We start from the raw sequence: 23263 nt of genomic DNA on the forward strand, positions 1-23263 counted from the left end.
ATTGTATTTGACCAAGTGGACTAAAATCTGAATCCTTAATTAACTTAAACTTTCCACCTAACTTAAACAATCCATGTAATCATAATACAAAATCTAACCATCTATCAACCATGTTTCCACATATTCATGCATTCTAATTTCAAGTACAGTACATATGCATTGCTTTCAACATTTACTTTGGGACATTTTGTCCCCTTTTTACTTATTTGCTCTCTTTTTTTTCTTTTCTTTTTCTCTTTTTCTTTTTCTTTTCTCTTTTTTTTTCTCAATGCATATGATTAAATTATTGAATGCATGAATCATGTTCTAAACATTTCTTTCACATTTTCATAAAGATATATAATACCCAATTCTTAAACCAAATATTTCTAAACCCAATTTTCCCACACTTAATTCATGAGCACTCTCACTAGTCTAAGCTAACCAAGGATTCAAATTAAGGACAATATTGTTTTTCTGCTTAGAGTTAGTGATGAGCTAAAGTAAAGAACAAAGGGGTAAAATAGGCTCAAATTGGTTTGCAAAGGATAATGAAAGGTAAGGCCATATGGGTATGTAAGCTCAGTGAAACAAAGGCCTCAATCATATAAGTGCATGTATACATCAAACAATGGAAATATAGAATTAAGCAAGATAAAGATCACAATTTTAGAGAGAAAAATACACACTAAAACAAAATTTTTGGTTGATAAAACGCAACCAATTCAAATAGGCTCAAAAATCTCACAGGTTTTGTGTGTTCGAGTTCTAAACCATGTTCCAGTATAATATCTCTTCAAACAAGTGTAACATTAAATTTTATTCAAATTAGTGAAATTTTCTAAAAGGTTTCTTGAAAAAGAAAATATTACTTTAACCAAGTGGTAAAATATGCAAAAAAATCAAATAAATATGCAATTAAATATGTAAATACAACGACTAACAAGAAAAATAAACCATTGGTGTTTGAGATAGGAAGGTACTAACCCATGGAGATCGGTATCGACCTCCCCACACTTAAAGATTGCACCGTCCTCGGTGCATGCTGAGATTTGCAAGTGGACGGGGATTGTGGTTCCTCAGCTGGGGCTCTTTTTGTTCCTTTCCTTGCCGGTAGTTTGGGAGTAGCTTTCTCTTTACCCTTCTTGGTGGCCATCCTGAAAAGGGAAAAAGAAAGTGACTTTTAAAGCTAAGGGTTAGAGCAAGGAAGAGAGCGGAAAAGGTGGTAATCAATGCACAATAAAGAAGAATGACGTTAACACACGCTCATGAGTACATGTGAAAAGTTAGTAATAGAAAATAGCTAGTGCATATGATAACAATTGAATGCAAGGTGTTTATTGGCATGCAGGCAAAGGCATGAGTAGCATAGATCAAGCATTCAATGTCCAAGTTAGATTACCAACTCTTTCAAACTAGCAACATGTTTGTAATGACAATTATATTGAATGAATATGATATGAAAAAGGGTTTTGTGAAAAGCAGGCATTCAGAGTAGTAGGATAAAAGATACTGAAAAGCAGTGCACAATGCCATACGGGCGTTTTCACAAACACATAGCATGCATGGTAAATAATCTAATGAAAGTAATAAATTGAACATGCAAGCAACCCTTTAAAAATAAATATATATAATTATCAAATAATTCCTCTAATAATCCACAAGTAAAATATAGAAATAATGACCCAGATAAATTTCCAACACCAATAAAAATAATACAATGAATGAAAGTATGCAAATAAATTAAAATAAAATAAAAAGAAAAATAAGAAGAATGAGAAGGGAAAGAAGATAAGAAAGGAAGAAGAAAGAAATAAGAAAAGATAAGAAAAATAAGGATTAGAGAAGAAAAGATAAGAAAATTGGCTGATCTGGATATTCTGTGCGCCACTTGTGACGCGGTTGCGTGGTGCGTGATAAGGTCAGGTGACGCGGACGCGTGGGTCACGCGATCGCGTGGCCTGTTTTGTGCGATTGGCGCGAGTGCAGCCTCGCGTTCGCGCAACTCTCTGTTTAAATGCATATTGCCAAAAATCTGGGTGACGCGATCGCGTGGGGCATGCGATCGCGTGAGTGGCCTTATTTTCAATATGACGCAAACGCGTGGGGCACGCATTCGCGTGAGAGGTCTTGGGCTTCCAGCACGAGTCCAGCCCAACTCCAGCTCAACTTTCTGCCATACACCTTTTTTACGCCGATTTCAGGTCACGCGGCCGCGTGGGAGGCCAAAGTTCCCATGTGATGCGGACGCGTCGGTGACGCGGTCACGTGGGGCGATTTGTGCCACTGGCATGCCTCCAGCCACGCTCTAGTGTGACGCTCTGTTCGTTTTTATTTTTCTCCCCTCTCCTTACGACGCGGACGCGTCGCTGATGTGGTCGCATCGCATGGCTTCTTTTTTTTTTAAAGCTGAAAAGAAAATGCAGAATGCAGTGTTAATATGAATGTGATGCAAAACTCCAGGTTCAATAAAATAAAATGAAACTCAAAAACAAATAAAACTAAATAAAAATGAAAAAGGAACGATTATACCATGGTGGGTTGTCTCCCACCTAGCACTTTTAGTTAAAGTCCTTAAGTTGGACATTTGGTGAGCTCCCTGTTATGGTGGCTTGTGCTTGAACTCATCCAGAAATCTCCACCAATGTTTGTATCTCCAGTAACCTCCGGGATCCCAAACTAGGCGCAGAAAGCCTTCAAGTAAGTTAAAGCAAGTTACAAGGCCCCAAGAGTGTTGATTGCCAGAATGAATTCCGAGGTCCCAAATCTTGCTTTTGCACCCGTCTTCAAGTTGATTATCATGATTCCATCCAGGTGATTCAGCTTTAGAATTCTCATTGAAGTGTCCAAACAACTTCCTAGACCCATTCAATTGAGCTCTGCACCAACCTTTGCGTTTAAACTTTGAGCTTCCAACCATAATGAACCTTGCATGACAATTCTTACCATTGACCATCTTCCTCTTACTCTTAATGCCACAAAGAGCTCTAAGTTGACCATCTGTCTCCAGTAGCCCATATTCAAGTGGGATTAGAAAGCTATGGGATATGAATTTTACCCACTTGAATGTTGTGAAGGATGATGGCAACTTAGGGGGAGGGGTTTCCAACAACTTTGGCAAGGTAATTTCAAGCTGCACTCCCTTGTGCTCTTCTTTGACATCTTCTACCTCTTGATCAACCTCTACAAAATCTTCAACCATGATCTGCCTTGGAGGTTGTACGCTCTTCTCAACATTAAACACCGTGGAAGGAGGCTCTGTGACTGGACTTTCCAATGGAGGTACAACATCTCTTAAGTCTGCAACTACTTCTTCCTTTTTAATAATTGCTGCTTTGTCCAGTTGTTTAAGTATAAAATCGTACTCATCCTCGATGTTTTTCTTTCTATGACAACTCCTTTCAACTATTTTTTCATCTTCAAGGGTCTCTCCTACCCTTACCCGTAGGGCCTCCTCTAGCTCTTTATGAAGTATGGATTCGCGAAGATAATTCCTTCTTTTCTGTTCCATATTAATAGCATAATTGGGATCATCTTACTCTTGGATTGATGGATGTGGGTGCTCTTCCATGGATGTGGGTGATGGGATGGAGAGATTATTCTGTGGTTGACAAGGAAGTGCACTAGAGCTTGAGGGTTGATTGTTGAAGGTATTTGGTGGTCTGATTTGGGTGAAGAGAGCTTGTATAGTAGAGTTTAGATCGGCAAGTGCTTTCTCCATGGAGGTTTGGGGTAGATAGGAGTGTTCATTTGACTCATAAGGTGGTTGGTATGGTGGATATGGGTTAGGGTCATATGGAGGTGAATGGTGTAAAGGGGCTTGTGAATTTGGTGGTCCAAAGTTATGTTGAGGAAAGGGTTCATAGGCATATGGTGGTGGTTGTTGATAGTCCATTGGAGGTGGTTGTTGCCATGAGGGTTTATCAAATCCTTGTGGCTCCTCCCATCTTTGATTGTTCCAACCTTGATGCCTATTCTCATTGTAATTTCTTCTTCCTGCAACATAATTGTAACCAGACTCATAGTCAAAGGGGTGAGAGTTCATAGTAGTAAATAAAAATAAAAAAATGAAAATAAAAATAAATTTAAATTAAAAGATTATTTAAATTTTGAATTTGAAAATTAAATTTTGAAATTTTAAATTTGAAATTTTGAAATTTGAAATTTGATTTTTGAAATAAGATAAGATAAGATAAAAAAATTTAAAATAAAAATCTGAATATTTTTTTTTCGAAAAAATTAATTAAAAATATTTTTGAATTTAATGAGGAAAGAGAAAAACAATAAAATGACACCAAATTTCAAATTTTTAGATCAAAACGAAGAAAACAACTAAGAACAGCTTGAAGGTCAAGATGAACGTGAAGAACAACTTGAAGATCAAGATGAACACTAAGAACAAATTTTTGAAAAAATTTTTTAATAACTAAATAAAAACAAATAACCTTTTAATTTATGGAAAAGCAAAAATAAAAATAAAAATAAAAACAAATAAATAAGCAAAAATCAAAAAAAATATTTACAATCACCAATAATAAGGCACACGTTTGCAATTCCCCGGCAACGGCGCCATTTTGGTGAGAGAACTTTTGCGTGGTCTAGAAATTTGCAGATAAATCCTCGTTGCAAATATAGTTTCTAAACCTTCAAAAGTCCTTTCATACAAACGTTTTGGTTGTCACAAGTAACAAACCCCTTTTAAAATTGATAACCGAGTATTTAAACCTCGGGTCGTCTTCTCAAGGAATTGCAGGGAGGTGTATTTATTATTGGTTATGAGTTTTCTGGGGAATGTTGAGTTTGGGCAATGGGCACAGGTATATTTAAATGACAAGTAAAATAAATTAACAATAATAAAATCTCTTGGCAAGGTATGAGAACTGGAAGTCCTATCCTTATCAATTGCGATGAGAATTTGGGTTTTAATCCCACTTTGTTAGCCTCTAACTATGAAGGTAAATCAAGTGGATTAATTAGCTTAATCCTCAGGTCCTAGTCAATTCTTATGGAAAGACTAGAGTTATTGGAGCAACTTCGAATTTCAACCACTGCTTTATTTGACAGCTCAAGCGTTACCAATAAATCAACCAAAGCCAAAAGGGAAAAATCTAAATTATTTAAATAAAGAAAAGCAATCATAGATCTGAAAATACCTCAAATTAGCACTAATAAAGATATCAAATGTAACATGGAAGAGTTTATAAATTAAATTAGAAAAATAAATAAAAGGAACATTGAACCTGTGATCGCAAAAGATGAAATAATCATGAAGTGAAAAGAATCCTAATTCTAAATCCTAAGAGAGAGGGGAGAACCTCTCTCTCTAAAAACTACATCTACTCCTAAAATTGTGAATATGAAAGCTTCCCTATGAATGGATGCATTCTTCCACTTTATAGCCTCTAATCTGTGTTTTCTGGGCCGAGAACTGGGTCAGAAACAGCCCAGAATTCGCTGGTTTCGAATTTTGCCACGCTGGTTTTTCGTCACTGCGATGCGGCCGCATGAATCACGCGGTCGCGTCGCCTAGCGTCAGGGAAACTATATCATATTATATATCAAATCGAAGCCCCGGACGTTAGCTTTCCAACGCAACTGAAACCGCGTCATTTGGAGCTCTGTAGCTAAAGTTATAGCCGTTTGAGTGCGAAGAGGTCAGGCTGGACAGCTTAGCAATTTCTCCAACTTATTGTATTCCTTCCACTTTTGCATGCTTCCTTTCCATTCTCTGAGCCATTCCTGCCCTATAATCTCTGAAAACACTTAACACACATATCAAGACATCTAATGGTAATAAGAGAGGATTAATAATAAGCAAATATAAGATCAAAGAAGCATGTTTTCAATCATAGCACAAAATCAGGAAGGAAAACGTAAAACATGCAAATAGTATGAATATGTGGGTAAAGAGTTGATAAAATCCACTCAATTGAGCACAAGATAAACCATAAAATAGTAGTTTATCATCCATCATCCTTGGAAAACTCTTCCTAGCCACAGTAAGGGCTGTGATTGATGTGGACAGAGGAGAGTTAGTCCTTCAATTGAATGAGGACTACCTTGTGTTTAAAGCTCAAGGATCTTCTTCTGTAAACATGAAGAAGAAGCATGAAAAACTTCATCCAATTCTCTCCATACAGAGTCAAGCAGAGCCCTCATACTCAAACTCTAAGTTTGGTGTTGGGCGGCCACAATCATGCTCCGAGCATCTGTGAAGCTCTGAAAGAGCTTACTGTCAAGCTATTGACATTAAAGAAGCGCTTATTGGGAGGCAACCCAATTTTATTTACCTATGTTAATTATTTCCATTATGAGTTTATGTTTTCTTTAGGTTGATGATCATGTGGAGTTATAAAAACAGCTACAAATTTAAAGCAGCATAAAAAACAGCACACCCTGGAGGACAGGCTTACTGGCATTTAAACGCCAGTAAGGATAGCAGAATGGGCATTTAACACCCAGTCTGACAGCATTCTGGGTATTAAATGCCAAAATTGGTAGACAGACTGGCGTTTAACGCCAGAAAAGGGTGTCTGGTGTCTAGCCGGCGTTAAACGTCAGAAAGGGGCATCACCCTGGCGTTTAACACCATAATGGGCAGCAGAGCTGGCGTTAAACGCCAGAAATGACACACAGAAGGCGTTTAAACGCCAGAAAGGTGCAGGGATGAGAAATTCTTGATACCTCAGGATCTGTGGATCCCACAGGATCCCCACCTACCCCAACTCACTCTCTCTCCTCTTCACACCTTTCCATAACACTCTTCCCAAAACACCATTCACCTATCAAATCCTACCCTATCCCCCATAATATCTTCACCACTCACATCCACCCACTATTCCCCAAAAACCCATCATAAAACCCCACCTACCTCACCATTCAAATTCAAAACATTTCACTCCCAAACCCACCCCTTTTCACACGGCTTCCCTCTCTCTCTTACCCTATAAATACCCCTCCTTACCACCTTCAATTTCACACATCACAAACACTTCATAACCCCCTCGGCTGAACCTCTCATACCCTTCCATATCCTCCATTTCTTCTTCTCCTCCTCCTTTCTTTCTTCTTTTACTCGAGGACGAGCAAACCTTTAAGTTCGGTGTGGGAAAAAGCTTTGCTTTTTGTTTTTTCATAACCATTAATGGCACCTAAGGCCGAAGAAATCTCTAGGAAGAGGAAAGAAAATGCAGTTGCTTCCACCTCCGAGTCATGGGAGATGGAAAGATTCATCTCAAAGGTTCATCAAGACCACTTCTATGAAATTGTGGCTAAGAAAAAGATGATCCCCGAGGTCCCCTTCATGCTAAAAAAGAGTGAATATCTGGAGATCCGACGTGAGGTTCAGAGAAGAGGATGGGAAGCTCTCACCAACCCCATTCAACAAGTCAGAATCTTAATGGTCCAAGAGTTCTATGCTAATGCATGGATCACTAAGAACCATGATCAAAGTATGAACCTGAACCCAAAGAATTGGCTCACAATGGTTAGGGAGAAATACTTAGATTTCAGTCTGGAAACTGTGAGGTTGGCATTCAAGTTGCCAATAATGAGAAGAGATCCTCATCCTTTCACTAGAAGAGTCAACTTTGATCAAAGATTGGACCAAGTCCTCATGGACATCTGTATGGAAGAAGTCCAATGGAAGAGAGACTCCAAAGGCAAGTCGATTCAATTGAGAAGGCCTAACCTAAAACCCGTGGCTAGAGGATGGTTGGAGTTCATCCAACGCTCTATCATTCCTACTAGCAACCGGTCCGAAGTAACTATGGATTGGGCTATCATGATCCATAGTATCATGATTGGAGAGGAAGTGGAAGTTCATGAGATCATACCTCTAGAACTATACAAGGTGGCTGACAAGCCCTCCACTTTGGCAAGGTTAGCCTTCCCTCATCTCATCTATCACATATGCAATTCAGCCGAAATTGTCATAGAAAAATACATCCTCATTGAAGCAGACAAGCCCATAACTAAAAAGAGGATGGATAAAACAAGAGAGCCCACTCATGGACCTCAACAAGAGCATGAGGAAGTCCCTCATCAAGAAATCTCTGAGATGCCTCAAGGGATGTATTTCCCTCCACACAACTATTGGGAATAACTCAACACCTCTTTAGGAGAATTGAGTTCCAACATGGAGCAACTAAGAGTGGAGCACCAAGAGCACTCCATCATCCTCCATGAAATCAGAGAAGATCAAAGAGCCATGAGGGAAGAGCAACAAAGGCAAGGAAGAGATATTGAGGAGCTAAAGCACTCCATAAGATCTTCAAGAGAAAGAACTAGCCGCCATCACTAAGGTGGACCTGTTCTTTAATCTCCTTGTTTATTTTCTTTTCTAATTTTGGTTTTTATGATTTATATTTTGATTATGTTTGTGTCTCATTACATGATCATTAGTGTTTAGAGTCTATGTCTTAAAGTTATGAATGTTCCATGAATCTCGCACCTTTCTTAAATAAAAAATGCTTCTATTTGCAAAAGAACAAGAAGTACATGAATTTTGAATTCTATCTTGAAAATAGTTTAATTATTTTGATGTGGTGGCAATACTTTTTATTTTCTGAATGAATGCTTGAACAGTGCATATTTTTTATAGTGAAGTTTATGAATGTTAAAATTGTTGGCTCTTGAAAGAATAATGAAAAAAGAAAAATATTATTGATAATCTAAAAAATCATAAAATTGATTCTTGAAGCAAGAAAAAGCAGTGAAAAACACAAAGCTTGCGAAAAAAAATAGTGAAAAATAAAGAAAAAGAAAGAAAAAGAAAAAGCAAGCAGAAAAAGCCAATAACCCTTTAAACTAAAAGGCAAGGGTAAAAAGGATCCAAGTGAAAAGCTTGAGACTGAGTGGTTAAAGTCGTGATCCAAAGCAAAAGAGTGTGCTTAAGAACTCTGGGCACCTCTAACTGGGGACTCTAGCAAAGCTGAGTCACAATCTAAAAAGGTTCACCCAGTTATGTGTCCGTGGCATTTATGTATCCGATGGTAATACTGGAAAACAAAATGCTAAGGGTAATGGCCAAGACTCATAAAGTAGTTGTGTTCAAGAATCAACATACTAAACTAGGAGAATCAATAACACTATCTGAATTCTGAGTTCCTATGGATGCCAATCATTCTGAACTTCAAAGGATAAAGAGAGATGTCAAAACTGTTCAGAAGCAAAAAGCTACTAGTCCCGCTCATCTAATTGGAACTAAGCTTCATTGATATTTTGAAATTTAATGTATATTCTCTTCTTTTTATCCTATTTTATTTTTAGTTGCTTGGGGACAACCAACAATTTAAGTTTGGTGTTGTGATGAGCGGATAATTTATACGCTTTTTGGCATTATTTTCATATAATTTTTAGTATGTTTTAGTTACTTTTTATTATATTTTTATTAGTTTTTATGCAAAAATTACATTTCTGGACTTTACTATGAGTTTGTGTGTTTTTCTGTAATTTCAGGTATTTTCTGGCTGAAATTGAGGGACCTGAGCAAAAATCTGATTCAAAGGCTGAGAAAGGACTGCAGATGCTGTTAGATTCTGACCTCTCTGCACTCAAATGCGTTTTTCTAGAGCTACAGAAGTCCAATTAGCGCGTTGTCAATTGGGCTAGAAAGCTAACATCTTGGACTTTCCATCAATGTATAATAGTCCATACTATGCCTGAGATTTGATGGCCCAAACTGGCATTCAAACGCCAGCCAGAGACCCTTTTTTGGCGTAAAACGCTGGAACTGGCACCAGAACTGGAGTTAAACTCCCAAACTGGCATCCAAGCTGGTGTTTAACTCCAAGAATGGCCTATGCATGTGAAAGCTTCAAAGCTCAGCCCAAACACTCACCAAGTGGGCCCCAGAAGTGGATTTCTGCACTATCTGCACTTAGTTACTCATTTTCTGTAAACCTAGGTTACTAGTTTAGTATAAATAGCATTTTGTACTATTGTAATCAAGAGAGCTTATGCCATATTTCACATTTGGGAGGCTGGCCATTCAGCCATGCCTAAACCTTTTTCTCTTATGTATTTTCCAACGGTGGAGTTTCTACACCTCATAGATTAAGGTGCAGAGCTCTGCTGTTCCTCATGAATTAATGCAAGTACTATTGTTTTTCTTTCAATTCACGCTTACTTGTTCTCCAAGATATACTCTCGTACTTAATTCAGTTAAGTCAGAATGAAGGGTTGATCCGTGACAATCACCTACTATCTTCATTACTCGCTTAGCCAAGATCCGCGTGCCTGACAACCACAAGCGGTCTACATGATGGTCAACGTAGTCATTGGACGACAGCTGGAGTATAGTCTCTTGGGTCTCTGATCCACGGATCTGAATCATCTCTCCTGACAACAGAGCATTCGAATCCGTGAGATTAGAACCTTCGTGGTAGAAACTAGAACCAATTGGCAGCATTCCTGAGATCCGGAAAGTCTAAACCTTGTCTATGGTATTCCGAGTAGGATCTGGGATGGGATGACTGTGACGAGCTTCAAACTCACAAATGTTGAGCGCAGTGACAGTGTGCAAAAGGATAGAGAGATCCTATTCCGACACAAGTGAGAACCAACAGATGATTAGCCGTGCGGTAGCTGTGCCTGGTATTTTTCATCCGAGACGAGAAATCCGACAGTTGATTAGCCGTACAGAAATCGTAGCTGGACCATTTTCACTGAGAAGACGGATGGTAGCCATTGACAACAGTGATCCACCAACATACAGCTTGCCATGGAAGGGAGCACGCATGATTGGATGAAGACAATAGGAAAGCAGAGGTTCAGAAGCAACAAAGCATCTCCAAACGCTTATCTGAAATTCCCACCAATGAATTACATAAGTATCTTTATTTTAATTTACGTTTTATTTACCTTTCAATTATCAAAACTCATAACCAATTGAATTTGCCTGACTAAGATTTACAGGATGACTATAGCTTGCTTCAAGCCGGCAATCTTCGTAGGATCGACTCTTACTCGCGTAAGGTTTTATTACTTGGACGACCCAGTGCACTTGTTGGTTAGTTGTGGCTGCAGGGAGTTTTTGTGCGAGTTGCATGTCCTCTCTCGCATTGCTGTCCTCCATCATACCGTGCCTTCGCCCTCGTACCACTGTCTTCTATGGCGTCGTCCCATCCACCACCGTCATTTTTCTTCTTCTTATTTGATTTGGATGTTTTTTTTTTCTATGTAATTTAGATATTTTTTCGATATAATTAATTTTTTTTGTCTATTGTGGATATTTAAAAAAAAAACAAATTTCTGATTACAAAAAAAAGAAATATCTACAATTCTTTAAAAATTAATTTAATATAATTTAGATATTTTTTCATGTAATTTAATTTAGATATTTTTTTGGTATATTACGAATAATTTTTTGTTTCTTAATAAAAAATAGAATAATTATACAAATCAGTCCCTAAGAATTTTAAAAGTGGATATTTTAGTCCTATAAAAATTAATACACAGATCAATCCCCAAAGTTTTACTCTGGCAAACAAATCAGTCTCTAATTCATTTTTCGGTAGAGTAATTATCCAAATCAGTCCCAAAAAATTTTAAAACAGACATTTTAGTCCCCAAAAAAATTAATATACAGATTAATCCCTAACGTTTTTCTTCGTAGACATAATAGTCCTTCATCCAAAATAAAATAAAATTATTATTCTTATTAATTATACAATAATACTGTACCATAAGTTTTTTGTATTTTTTGGACAAAAATAATAATAAATTTATTTATTAGATTCTTATGTATGTATTTCTAATATATATATATATATATATATATATATATATAATCACTCAATAATAATAATAATAATAATAATAATAATAATAATAATAATATTTAATAAAATTATTAGAGATTATTCTACAAAAAATTTAAGATTAAAATTATTTGATATTTTTGTATTTAATATAATCAAAAGATGTCCTACTTTAAAAATTACGTTCGTATTAAAAGAAAATATTTTAATTTGAATTTCAAAGTATCATTATTCATCTTACTTGTTTCTAATAAAAAGAGTGTATTAATATGATAGTATCATCCTCCAAGTGCACAAAACTAAGTTAATAATGATATTTTGAAATTCAAATTAAAACATTTTTTTTAATACAAACATGTTTTTTTTTAAAGTAAGACATCTTTTAATTATATAAATACAAAAATATCAAATAGTTTTAATCTTAAATTTTTTGTAGAATATTCTCTAATAATTTTATTGATTATTATTATTGAGTGACTATGTGTATATTTAAAATCTTAAAATTGATCTGTATATTAATTTTTTTAAAAAATTAAAATATTTAATTTTAAAATTTTTAAAGATTGATTTAAATAATTATTCTAAAATATATATTATGTATATTTAATAATGGATTTTGAAGTGCAACCCAAATAAAAATTGGCTGAAGTTGAATAATGCACCTGGCTGGCTGGCTTACCTAACGGAGTTACGACTTACGAGTTACGAAGAGAAAGAGAAACCAAGGTCCAACCGAAGCCGACTCGACCTTGCTTTTTGACGTCACACACAACGAATTATGATAATAATAATATTCCATTTTTGTCACTTCTTCCTTCTTTCTCTGTCTCCAATACACCCACTCCCATTTTCTCTGTTTCGCTCAAGGTTCTGAAAACCGGTTTGGACTGGCCGGTCGAACCACTTGAACCGTGAACCGTTGAAGAAAACAACTCGGACAAACGTTAAAACTGTAAATTTCAAAAACCGAAATTGAACCGGTGAACCGGCCGAGAACCGGTCGGTCGAACCGAACCGTGACCCGGCCGGTTTTTTGAATGGGGGAATGAAACGTCGCCGTTTCAGCTGCTGCAGTTAGCCCTAACTCCATTATCGATGCCCAGATCTAAATTCCACTCCAGAACGCCTCTGCTTCTCTCACACTCAATCTCCATCCTCTGCACTTAGCCCTAGCTCCTGGCCGTTCCCTTACCTCCGTCCAGCCACCGCCTCGTGCCGCCGCCGTCGTTCCTTCCAACAGCCACCGTCTGCTCGCTCACCTTCCCTCCATCACGCAGCAGCCATCGATATCAACCTTCCCTTCCATTGCGCAGAAATCGCAACCTTCCTCCGTCGCGCAGCCACGCCGCCGCCGGTACTATCTCTGTTCTCCGCAACCACTGTCCCAGTTCGAAGCCCGTTCGAAGGTACTCCACCACTGTCTTGGTCACTCGGTGTCTCTATCTCCCATCGCGCAGCCATCGCAACCTTCCTCCGTCGCGCAGCCACGCCGCCGCCGGCACTATCTCTGTTCTCCGCAACCACTGTCCCAGTTCGAAGCCCGTTCGAAGGTACTCCACCACTGTCTTGGTCACTCGGTGTCTCTATCTCCCTTTTGCATGCTCTGTTGAAGGCTTCTTCTAGCTTCTAGGTAAATTTTTATTAACTATGATTGAACCATTGTTAATGTTTGATTCTGCGAAGCTCTGTGAACTGTGAAGTCGCTGAATTGTGAACTGAATTGCTGATTTACTGAAGCTTCTAGCTCTGTGAAGTCTTTGATTTACTGATTTATTGAATAATTGTTTGATTCTTTTAGCTTCTAGTTCTAGGTAATTTTTTTTATTAACTATGTGATTTACTGATTGTTTATTGCTCTATGAAGTGTGAACTGTGAAGTGTGAATTGATTCAACTGAAGTTATTGAACTGAACTGTGAAGTTTGTTGAATAATTGTGAATAATTATTGTTAGTTAAGCTGTGAAGTGTGAACTACTGAAGTCACTGAAGTGTGAACTGGTTTATGGATTTATTGAATAATTGTTTGATTCTTCTAGCTTCTAGTTCTGGGTAATTTTTTTGTTAACTATGTGATTTACTGATTTTTTATTGCTCTATGAAGTGTGAACTGATTCAACTGAAGTTACTGAATTGAACTGTGAACTTTGTTGAATAATTGTGAATAATTATTGTTAGTTAAGCTGTGAAGTATGAACTACTGAAGTCACTGAAGTGTGAACTGTTTTACTGATTTATTGAATAATTGTTTGATTCTTCTAGCTTCTAGTTCTAGGTAATTTTCTTATTAACTATGTGATTTACTGATTTTTTATTTCTCTGTGAAGTGTGAACTGATTCAACTGAAGTTACTAAACTGAAGTGTGAACTTTGTTGAATAATTGTGAATAATTATTGTTAGTTAAGTTGTGAAGTGTGAACTTCTGAAGTCATTGAACTGTGAACTGATTTACTGATTTACTGAAGCTTCTAGCTCTGTGAAGTCTCTGATTTACTGATTTATTGAATAATTGTTTGATGCTTCTAGCTTTTAGCTCTAGGTAATTTTTTTTATTAACTATGTGATTTATTGATTTTTTATTGCTCTGTGAAGTGTGAACTGTGAAGTGTGAACTGATTCAACTGAAGTTACTGAACTGAACTGTGAACTTTGTTGAATAATTGTGAATAATTATTGTTAGTTAAGCTGTGAAGTGTGAACTACTGAATTTTGTTGTTTGTTGAGTAATTGTGAATAATTTTGAATAATTTTGGATGTTGTTTGTTATGATCTTGAGATTATTGGGTTGGAGTGGGTTGTTGTGATATTGTAATTGGCAAAAACCATTATTGGATTGCTGGTAATGTTTAGGTATGGATGAGAGTATCAACCAAGAACCATTATTGTAATTGGATGAGATCATAACATCCTAGTTTATGTAGTATTTTTAATTTGGATTATATTTTAAGGTTTATATTAGACTATAATTATGTTTTAATGTTTTTATTTATATTTTATTTATTATTTTATTATAAAACGGTTTTTCGGTTTAATCACGGTCGAACCGGTTGAACCTATGAACCAGTGAACCAGTAACTAGAGCGGTTCGATGACCGGTTCGCTTCTCAGAACCTTGGTTTCGCTCACTCTCTCTCTCTCTCTATCACATTCTTCTCTCAACAACACCAAATGAGGTACTTCTAACTTCCCCCTCTTTCATTTTTTCCACTTTCTGCTCCTCTGCCTGAATCTCATATCACTATTTTTCTTGTTCTTCCTAATATTTTTAACTTTTAGTGAGAAAAAAAAAAGTAGAGCTATGTTCAATCCCGGTTATGCTTATTGGACTCATGAGGGTTTTTTCAATGCCCCCATTGTAGTTATTGTTGTGTATGACTATGTTTTATTGTTTATTTATCATAAACATAATTTCTTTAGACTTTGTAATGTTGTTGCCCCATTCTTTTTATTTGTAAGAATTAAAAAAAATCAATTGAAAAAAAAAAGAATTTAGGAATGTTATAAACCTATTCTTTGTTGTCAAGAATTTGATTTGTTCAACCATATAAAAGAAAAGAAACCATAGATGCATATGGTATGATTTTGATTTAGCAATTGAAAAAAGTGATTTGTGTTTTGTGTTTGTATTCAGTCGCCATCCTGAAGTACTGTGGGCACAGCGTTCTGACAAGGTTTATCTGACTGTGGCACTGCCTGATGCAAAGGATGTCTCTGTCAAGTGTGAGCCTCATGGTTTATTTACTTTCTCTGCTTCTGGTGCTCAAGGTGAATCTTACAGCTTCACTTTAGAGCTTTATGGCCCCATTGCACCTGAGGTGAGCTCTTAACTTCTTGTGTTGCATGCTTTGTGTTTATCTAAGTATTAGCACAATGCAGAGATTTAAGGATGGCTATTCTTCACTTGCATTTCGAATAACGATTATCCGGGACCTCTGTATATATATAGATATCTCTGAGTTTAACAGACGGGTAAAACTTTTTTAAAATCAAGTGCTGCCAGGTAGATTAAAGTGATTTCTCTATAAGATAGTCGGCGCGGAAGTTAACTGTTTTAGTCTATGCTGTAGCACATGATTGAATGTCTGTATAAAAATATTTATATTAATAGTATGTAGAATTTACTTTTCAATGAGATGCGGTGTTGCATACTCCTTTTACACTTTCGAACAGATGTATTTGTTAGCTTCTTTAACCCTATGGATTGTTTTAGATTGATCTTGTTATTTCAATTAGGAGAACTTGAGATACATGTTGTATAAAAGGGCAGCCAGGTACACAAGCATCCCGCGTTAACTCAGGGTCCAGGGAAGGGCTGTATCCACGGCTTGAACCTGTGACCTTGAGGTCACCAAAGGGTGTCGTTTTGGTGTTTAGGGTTGCAACACATTATATGCTGCTTTTATGGAAACAATAATGCTTTTTGTATTATTCTTTAAATAATATCAAGCTTTTGAAAATTTGAATGGTTTTAGCTTAAAATTTGTTGTGGTGCGGTGTGCAGCGTTGCAGAACTAAAGCTGGTTTAAGAAACATACTATGCTATGTTCAGAAAGCAGAGAAAGGTTGGTGGAAGAGGCTACTGAAGTCAGAAGAAAAACCTGCTCCATACCTGAAGGTTGATTGGCACAGATGGTGTGATGAAGATGATGAAGAGTCAACTTGTAAGATTGCGTAACTTGCCCTAGATGCTAGATTTATCTGATTGGCATTTACTCGGTGTTTTAGCTCTAAATCAAAACACGAGAAGAGTTTACATACTCTTGTTTATGCATCTGTTTATCGTCAACTTGATTCTAACTTTATAATAATTCATACTCTTTGCAATTTTCTCCAAGGTTTTAATTTAAGAAAGCTTTTTTTTTTAAACAAAAATTCCTTCGCACTGGTAACGCGGAAGATCCTAAGTTTTGTGAAATTGTGATAGATTTGTTTTCATCTTGACACATTTGGTTAGAATATTATTTCTTCTTGCTTTTATTGTTCCATTACTTTGCATGTTCAATTCATTTTAGGCATCTAAAAACTTGTCCAACTATTTCTCTTGATTATGAAAAGATGTTTGCAAAGAAGGTTTCCTAATTACTCTCTTAGGGTGTGTGTGGTTCAAGTATTACTTTATTACTCAGATTCCTTTCCCATGGGAATCAAATATACCCAGTGGAAAGGTGGGAATTGAAATGATGGTATTTTGATTCCCTGGAATCAAACTTGCTTAGGAATATCTTTTCAAACTTTGAACCAAACATGGGAATACGATATTCCCATCTTAAAATTCCTAGGAATTATTTATAATTCCCCCAATCACACACACCCTTGGTTGCTTCATCTGTTTATTGTTGTTGTGCCGCTTCATAGGCGTTTAGACTTCGACTAATATAGGACAGCAAAAAGGCTTGGTATTTCATGGCTTAGATTTAGGCTTGCATTGTGACGTAACCAAGGGTAGCAAACTGAGTTAAGTGGGGTTATTGTTATATTTGTGCAAGTATGGTCTGAACTCTACAATTACAAAATGGGCTCGAAGCTTTACATGTTCAAATAAAGCCAAAATATGACATATATACTACCATAACTGGATTAAGAGTAGCTGAGTCCAGAATTAAAACTGAATCCATCTACATCTGGTTCTACTAATCCCATAGGGTTAAACGCTTAAACCTGTTATTATATAGTAAACCTGGAAACAGCAGAAACTTGCTTAGCCAAACATATTGAAATTCTTAGAAAAATATTGCTCATGTAACCATCTATTAGGCACTTCCTTCAGCAATGAACATGATAACATTAGTTATTTAATTTTGGAGATTGGTGCATTAATATTGGCCTCACTACCTTGTACTGTTTAATATTGAATGCTGTCTATGGTAACTGGTAAGTAGTACCTATATAAGAATCGATCCCCATCAAAACCCTTTCAAAAGTTTAGTACTTCTTTAATGTCTCCTTCTAACGTAAGTTATCACTTCACTTGCTGTACGATCCCTTGCCTTGTACAAAAAGCACTTTGGTTGGTTGAGTAGGTACCTTTTGCACTTTAGAGGTCTTTGGACGGCAGAATACCTAAAAAAGATAGAGTCTAAGGATGGCTACCCCGGGGGCACCGCTCTGATAATCTGAACATTCCCCTGATCCTGATTATTGACTCTCATGTCAGATGGCTTAGACAACTATGTTTTCATCTTTTCGTTTGGTCCTTGATGTTTTCATTTAAGTTGAGTACTTATTGTAGTGGTTACCTCCGCGCTTGCCTAATTGAGCTTTTCTTGAATTTTTGCAGCTGATTTGGCATCTGATGATGATACTCGAGTAAGCTTTCTCTTTCTCTACTTGTCAATTTTAATATTAAGCAATATAGGTCAAGAAACTTTCTGGTGTCTAATCTTATTTGTTGAATCTTGTTTTTTTTCGCAGTTTGTTGGTCAGGACGAGGGAAGCAGTGATGAGGATGAAGGAATGTTGTGTAAGTGATCTACTTGACCACTTGTATTTTTACTTCGGTCAAAATGATGCTTTTGATTGCATGCTGAAATGATGCTTGTTGGTAAGGTTGACATGTGTCTACAGCTATGCATTGTTTCTTTACCTTTCACCTTTCTGCATTCTGGTACATGTTTAATAATGCAACATGCATGACTTCTGCTTCATCTCTATTGTTTGTTCAATATATAAAAGAAATTGTAGTCTTCCCCCACAGTTGACAATTTTTTTTCATTTTTTTAAGTATTTTCTCTTTTGTTTTCTTTGAGAGTGAACCTTAGCCAAACTCGAAGTTACTATTAGCTTCTGACCAGATGTTGCAAGCTCAAATCATGAAAATAGCCTCAGGTTATGGGGGTAAGGTTGCATACATCTGCCTTCCCTTGACCTAATTAGGTTAGTTCCTCATGGAATGTGTTTCCCTTTGTATCATTGTTCTAGGAAATGATCTCATCATCAAACCATATTCTTTGTTTCCATTCTGCCCTTCATTTGCTATTTTATGTGTTTATCGATACATTTATTGTGTAAAAAAAAAAAAATTTCTCGGTGCTCAAATCGAATTGATTTTTCTTTAATGACCATTATGGTCGTGGGTGTCAAAGTTTGTTACTTTTGCTAATATGGTAATACATAATTAGATATATGTTTAAAACTTTCTTAAACAAACACCGTGAACACAAATTAAATTAATTTTATATTCCCATGTTAATAGCTGACACAATTGAAAATTATTTACAGATCTCCCGGACTTGGAAAAGGCTAGGGGATAGCAACTCTGACTGTTCTCTAACATGGATTTACGGAAACATCTTGGAGATGGAGTCTACCTAGATAGGTAAATCTGGGAGTAGTAGTCTAATATGGTTGTCTTTTTTGTATATATTATCCTAAGTAAAGCTCTAAAAACTTAGAGAACCTTTGATCTTTTATGACATTTTGGCACCATTTCTGGTATCTAACTAGGCTTCTCTCACGCCCTTGCTGATTTCACAAAATGCGCCACATAATCTAACTTTTCTTCTTCTTTAACAAAATTCGGTGAATTATACCAAAATCATATCAACTCTAGGAATCTTAAGGCTGGAATCCTTTACTACACCCCATTCAACTTTGAAACTTGTTAAGATTTCATGGTTCCATTCGGCATGGCATGGTGTATTTGGCCCTTTCCTCTGAACTGACTCCTTCTCCGCCTTGAACCTGTCAACTGGGAAAGAGCGTTGGCGATAAGGGTGGTGGTAAGTGGTAACTACATATGGGATAGCTAACTAATGTCAACTTTATTGCCATGATCCACTCAGTCTCCCAAGGTAACTAGATATGAGATAGCTGATGCCATAGAACTTCAGCTCCAAGGTATGGCCTCTTTGGTAGTGTTGTATGAGTTGTAATAAGTGTAATTTGGTGATGTTAGAGAGGATTGCAGGGTGTTGATTCGGGGTGCACCTACAATTAATGGGTGTATAAGTGTCTTAATGACATTTCAACCATTGATATTAGAATAATAGTTAAGAGTAAAGTGATGTGTGGTGCATTTTATTTCATTTGCTAAACCACATTCTTGGTCTAATTTCAATCATTATATTTTCCCAAAATTAAAAACAAAAAGGTAAGATTGTGAGTATGTGACATGGTACCCCCCAAATTGTTGATACACTTTTTTTAAAAATAAAAATATTAAACAATATTTTGGCATTTAGCAACCATACTTTTAAAATTAGGGGTAAACGCAGATTAGATATGGCCAAAATCTCGATCTGGTTCGCACTAAAATCACCGGATCTGATCGGATCTAATATCTACGATTTTTAAGTTTGGATTTGATCCGAGATTTTGGATATATTCGCAAAATATAGAAATATTTTAAAAAACTTATTTTTATTTAAAAAATATCAATAATTTTTTTTTCACCTTTTTAAACATGTTTACATTAAGCATATTTTTCTTAAATAATAATAATAAAATAATATAACATATATAATAATTATTAGTTGAAATAAATATAAAAATAATATTTACTTATTTATTTATTTTTGTAAATTTGCGGATATATAGATACCTACATAAAATTTGCAATCTGATTCTATTAATATACATATTGCGTCTGATCGGATCCAATAGCCTTGCGAATCAAATTGTTATCCACAATTTTCGGATCGGATTCGGATAAGGATAAATATTGCAAATATGCAAATTGGATCTAATTCATGAATACCCCTATTTAAAATAGTGCCTTGTACACCAAGAATGTTGGCTATTGGCTACTAGGATAGATATACTCTATTGGTTCCCACTATTATGATCTCCGTTTGATCTTTGGAAGGATAATCAAATTGGACTCCACAGATTAATTTCATTTTCCAATAATAATAATAATAATAATAATAATAATAAGGGAGATTGGATTGGAATAAAATGCACCTTGTCCTATTTGTAATTGTGAAAAATTTTAATTTTGGTTTAGTTATAAGAAAGAAGAGTCCCGTTAATATATAGTCAACATCCAAAAAAATGTAAAATATAATAATTTATGTGTGTATATTTCTTGATGATATATGTAAAATTTGGGAGGATTTTTTGTTAGAGTCATTTTATCTATAGGTAAGACGGTGATAAATTCTTAAAAACAATAAATTCGTTCTAATACCTTTTCAATTTATATCTACAAAGTTTATTCGAATAAAATAGCCAAAATATTTTGGTTTGCTTCATTTAAATGTACGAGAAAATGCAGAGGCCATAGAATAAATGAATGAAAAAGGTTCACTGACTTGATTCCTAATAATGTTGGAAGGAAGCTTTAATAGCTTTATTAGCATTTTTAAAGATTAATTTAATCATAAAAAATTAGAGATAGTAACTGATGAGCGGATAATTTATACTCTTTTTGGCATTATTTTTAAGTAGTTTTTAGTAGGATCTAGCTACTTTTTAGTATATTTTTATTAGTTTTTAAGCAAAATTCACATTTCTGGACTTTACTATGAGTTTGTGTGTTTTTCTGTGATTTCAGGTATTTTCTGGCTGAAATTGAGGAACCTGAGCAAAAATCTGATTCAGAGACTGAAAAAGAACTGCAGATGCTGTTGGATTCTGACCTCCCTGCACTCGAAATGGATTTTTTGGAGCTACAGAAACCCAATTGGCGCGCTCTCAATTGCGTTGGAAAGTAGACATCCAGGGCTTTCCAGAAATATATAATAGTCCATACTTTGCTCGAGTTTTGACGACGCAAACTGGTGTTTAACGCCAGCTCTCTGCCCTATTCTGGCGTTAAACGGCAGAAACAGGTTACAAGCTAGAGTTAAACACCAAAAACAGGCTACAGACTGGCGTTTAACTCCAAGAGAAGTCTCTACACGTGTAAAGCTCAATGCTCAACCCAAGCACATACCAAGTGGGCTCCGGAAGTGGATTTCTACATTATTTACTTATCTCTGTAACCCTAGTAACTAGTTTTAGTATAAATAGGACTTTTTACTATTGTATTCGGAGTCTTTGGACGATCTAAAGTCTTTTGACCATTTTGGAGATCTCTTGATCACATTTGGGGGCTGGCCATTCGGCCATGCCTGGACCATTATCACTTATGTATTTTCAACGGTGGAGTTTCTACACACCATAGATTAAGGTGTGGAGCTCTGCTGTACCTCGAGAATTAATGCAAAGTACTATTGTTTTTCTATTCAATTCATGCTTATTCTTGTTCTAAGATATTCATTCGCACCCAAGAACATGATGAATGTGATGATTATGTGACGCTCATCACCATTCTCACTTATGAACGCGTGCCTGACAACCACTTCTGTTCTACATGAAAACAAGTTTGAATGAGTATCTCTTGGCCTCCTGATTCACAACGCATGGTTGCCTCTCCTGACAATAGAGCCTTCCATTCCGTGAGATCAGAGTCTTCGTGGTATGAGCTAGAATCCATTGGCAGCATTCTTGAGATCCGGAAAGTCTAAACCTTGTTTGTTGTATTCCGAGTAGGATTTGGGATGGGATGACTGTGACGCGCTTCAAAGTCATGAATGTTGGGCGTAGTGACAGACGCAAAAGGATCAATGGATCCTATTCCAACACAAGTGAGAACCGACAGATGATTAGCCCTACGTAACCCGTAGCTAGACCCTTTTCACTGAGAGGACAGACGGTAGCCATTGACAACGGTGATCCCCCAACATACAGCTTGTCATGGAAAGGAGTATGAATGATTGGATGAAGACAATAGGAAAGCAGAGGTTCAGAAAGAACAAAGCATCTCCATGCGCTTATCTGAAATTCTCACCAATGAATTACATAAGTATCTCTACCTTACTTTATGTTTTATTTATCTTTTAATTATTAAAACCTCTATAACCATTTGAATCCGCCTGACTGAGATCTACAAGATGACCGTAGCTTGCTTCAAGCCAACAATCTCCGTGGGATCGACCCTTACTCACGTAAGGTATTACTTGGACGACCCAGTGCACTTGCTAGTTAGTTACATGGAGTTGTGACAAAGTGTGAATCACGTTTAGAGCACCAAGTTTTTGGCGCCATTGTTGATGATCACAATTCCATGTACCGGTAACACAATTAAGTAGGTTAATATACTTAATTCAAATAACTCAATAAAAATTAATAAATATAATTAATATTTCTTAGTATATACTTTAAGACTACAAGATAGCAAAATCTATCAATTTCAAAATATTAGCATATTTTGCATGAGATAAATGTTTGGAAATTGTATTTTTGAGAAAAATTAAATAGTATTGATATAAAATCCTATATTAAATATTAATACAATATAAATAAATCCTTACAAGTTCAAATATACAATAGAAATATGAAAGATTTGGTATTTATTTTTTTTCTTTTAAATTTATATATATAAATATTAAAATAGTATAATTATTTTAGTTTCTAAAATTTAAATTCAAAATAATTTAATAAAAGCTTAAAATAATTTTCATGTGAACTATACCTACATTTATTACTATGTCCTAGGAGAGATACGAGCGAAGGAGAGAGCGGGCACGAGGAATTGAAGGGG

At 36.0% G+C, this 23263-nt stretch overlaps 1 protein-coding gene across 4 annotated transcripts; it reads left to right on the forward strand.

The window, feature by feature from the left end:
* Positions 1-12807: 12807 nt before the first annotated feature.
* Positions 12808-21909, forward strand: LOC112770965 (co-chaperone protein p23-2). 4 transcript variants are annotated; one of them, XR_011876020.1, is made up of 8 exons: positions 12818-13371; positions 14804-14912; positions 15371-15554; positions 16241-16400; positions 18017-18045; positions 18151-18199; positions 18958-19054; positions 21233-21909. XR_011876020.1 is itself a non-coding variant. In XM_025815479.3 (7 exons), the coding sequence occupies exons 2-7, from the start codon at positions 14908-14910 to the stop codon at positions 18987-18989; spliced, it is 459 nt and encodes a 152-aa protein (XP_025671264.1). In that variant the 5' UTR covers positions 12808-13371; positions 14804-14907; the 3' UTR covers positions 18990-19738. The 4 variants fall into 4 exon arrangements, 2 of the variants coding, with proteins under 2 accessions (XP_025671264.1, XP_025671265.1); XR_011876021.1 differs by having other exon boundaries at positions 12833-13291; XM_025815479.3 differs by lacking the exon at positions 21233-21909 and having other exon boundaries at positions 12808-13371; positions 18958-19738.
* Positions 21910-23263: the final 1354 nt, after the last annotated feature.

Source organism: Arachis hypogaea, chromosome 18 (genome assembly GCF_003086295.3).
Source record: "Arachis hypogaea cultivar Tifrunner chromosome 18, arahy.Tifrunner.gnm2.J5K5, whole genome shotgun sequence".
Lineage (NCBI taxonomy): Eukaryota > Viridiplantae > Streptophyta > Magnoliopsida > Fabales > Fabaceae > Arachis > Arachis hypogaea.

Excerpts from the sequence above, each read along its gene's own strand:
- LOC112770965 (XM_025815479.3), top strand. Across the intron at positions 15,555-16,240 it reads ATGGCCCCATTGCACCTGAG|CGTTGCAGAACTAAAGCTGG; the intron begins GTGAGCTCTTAA and ends TGCGGTGTGCAG. Across the intron at positions 18,046-18,150 it reads CATCTGATGATGATACTCGA|TTTGTTGGTCAGGACGAGGG; the intron begins GTAAGCTTTCTC and ends TTTTTTTCGCAG.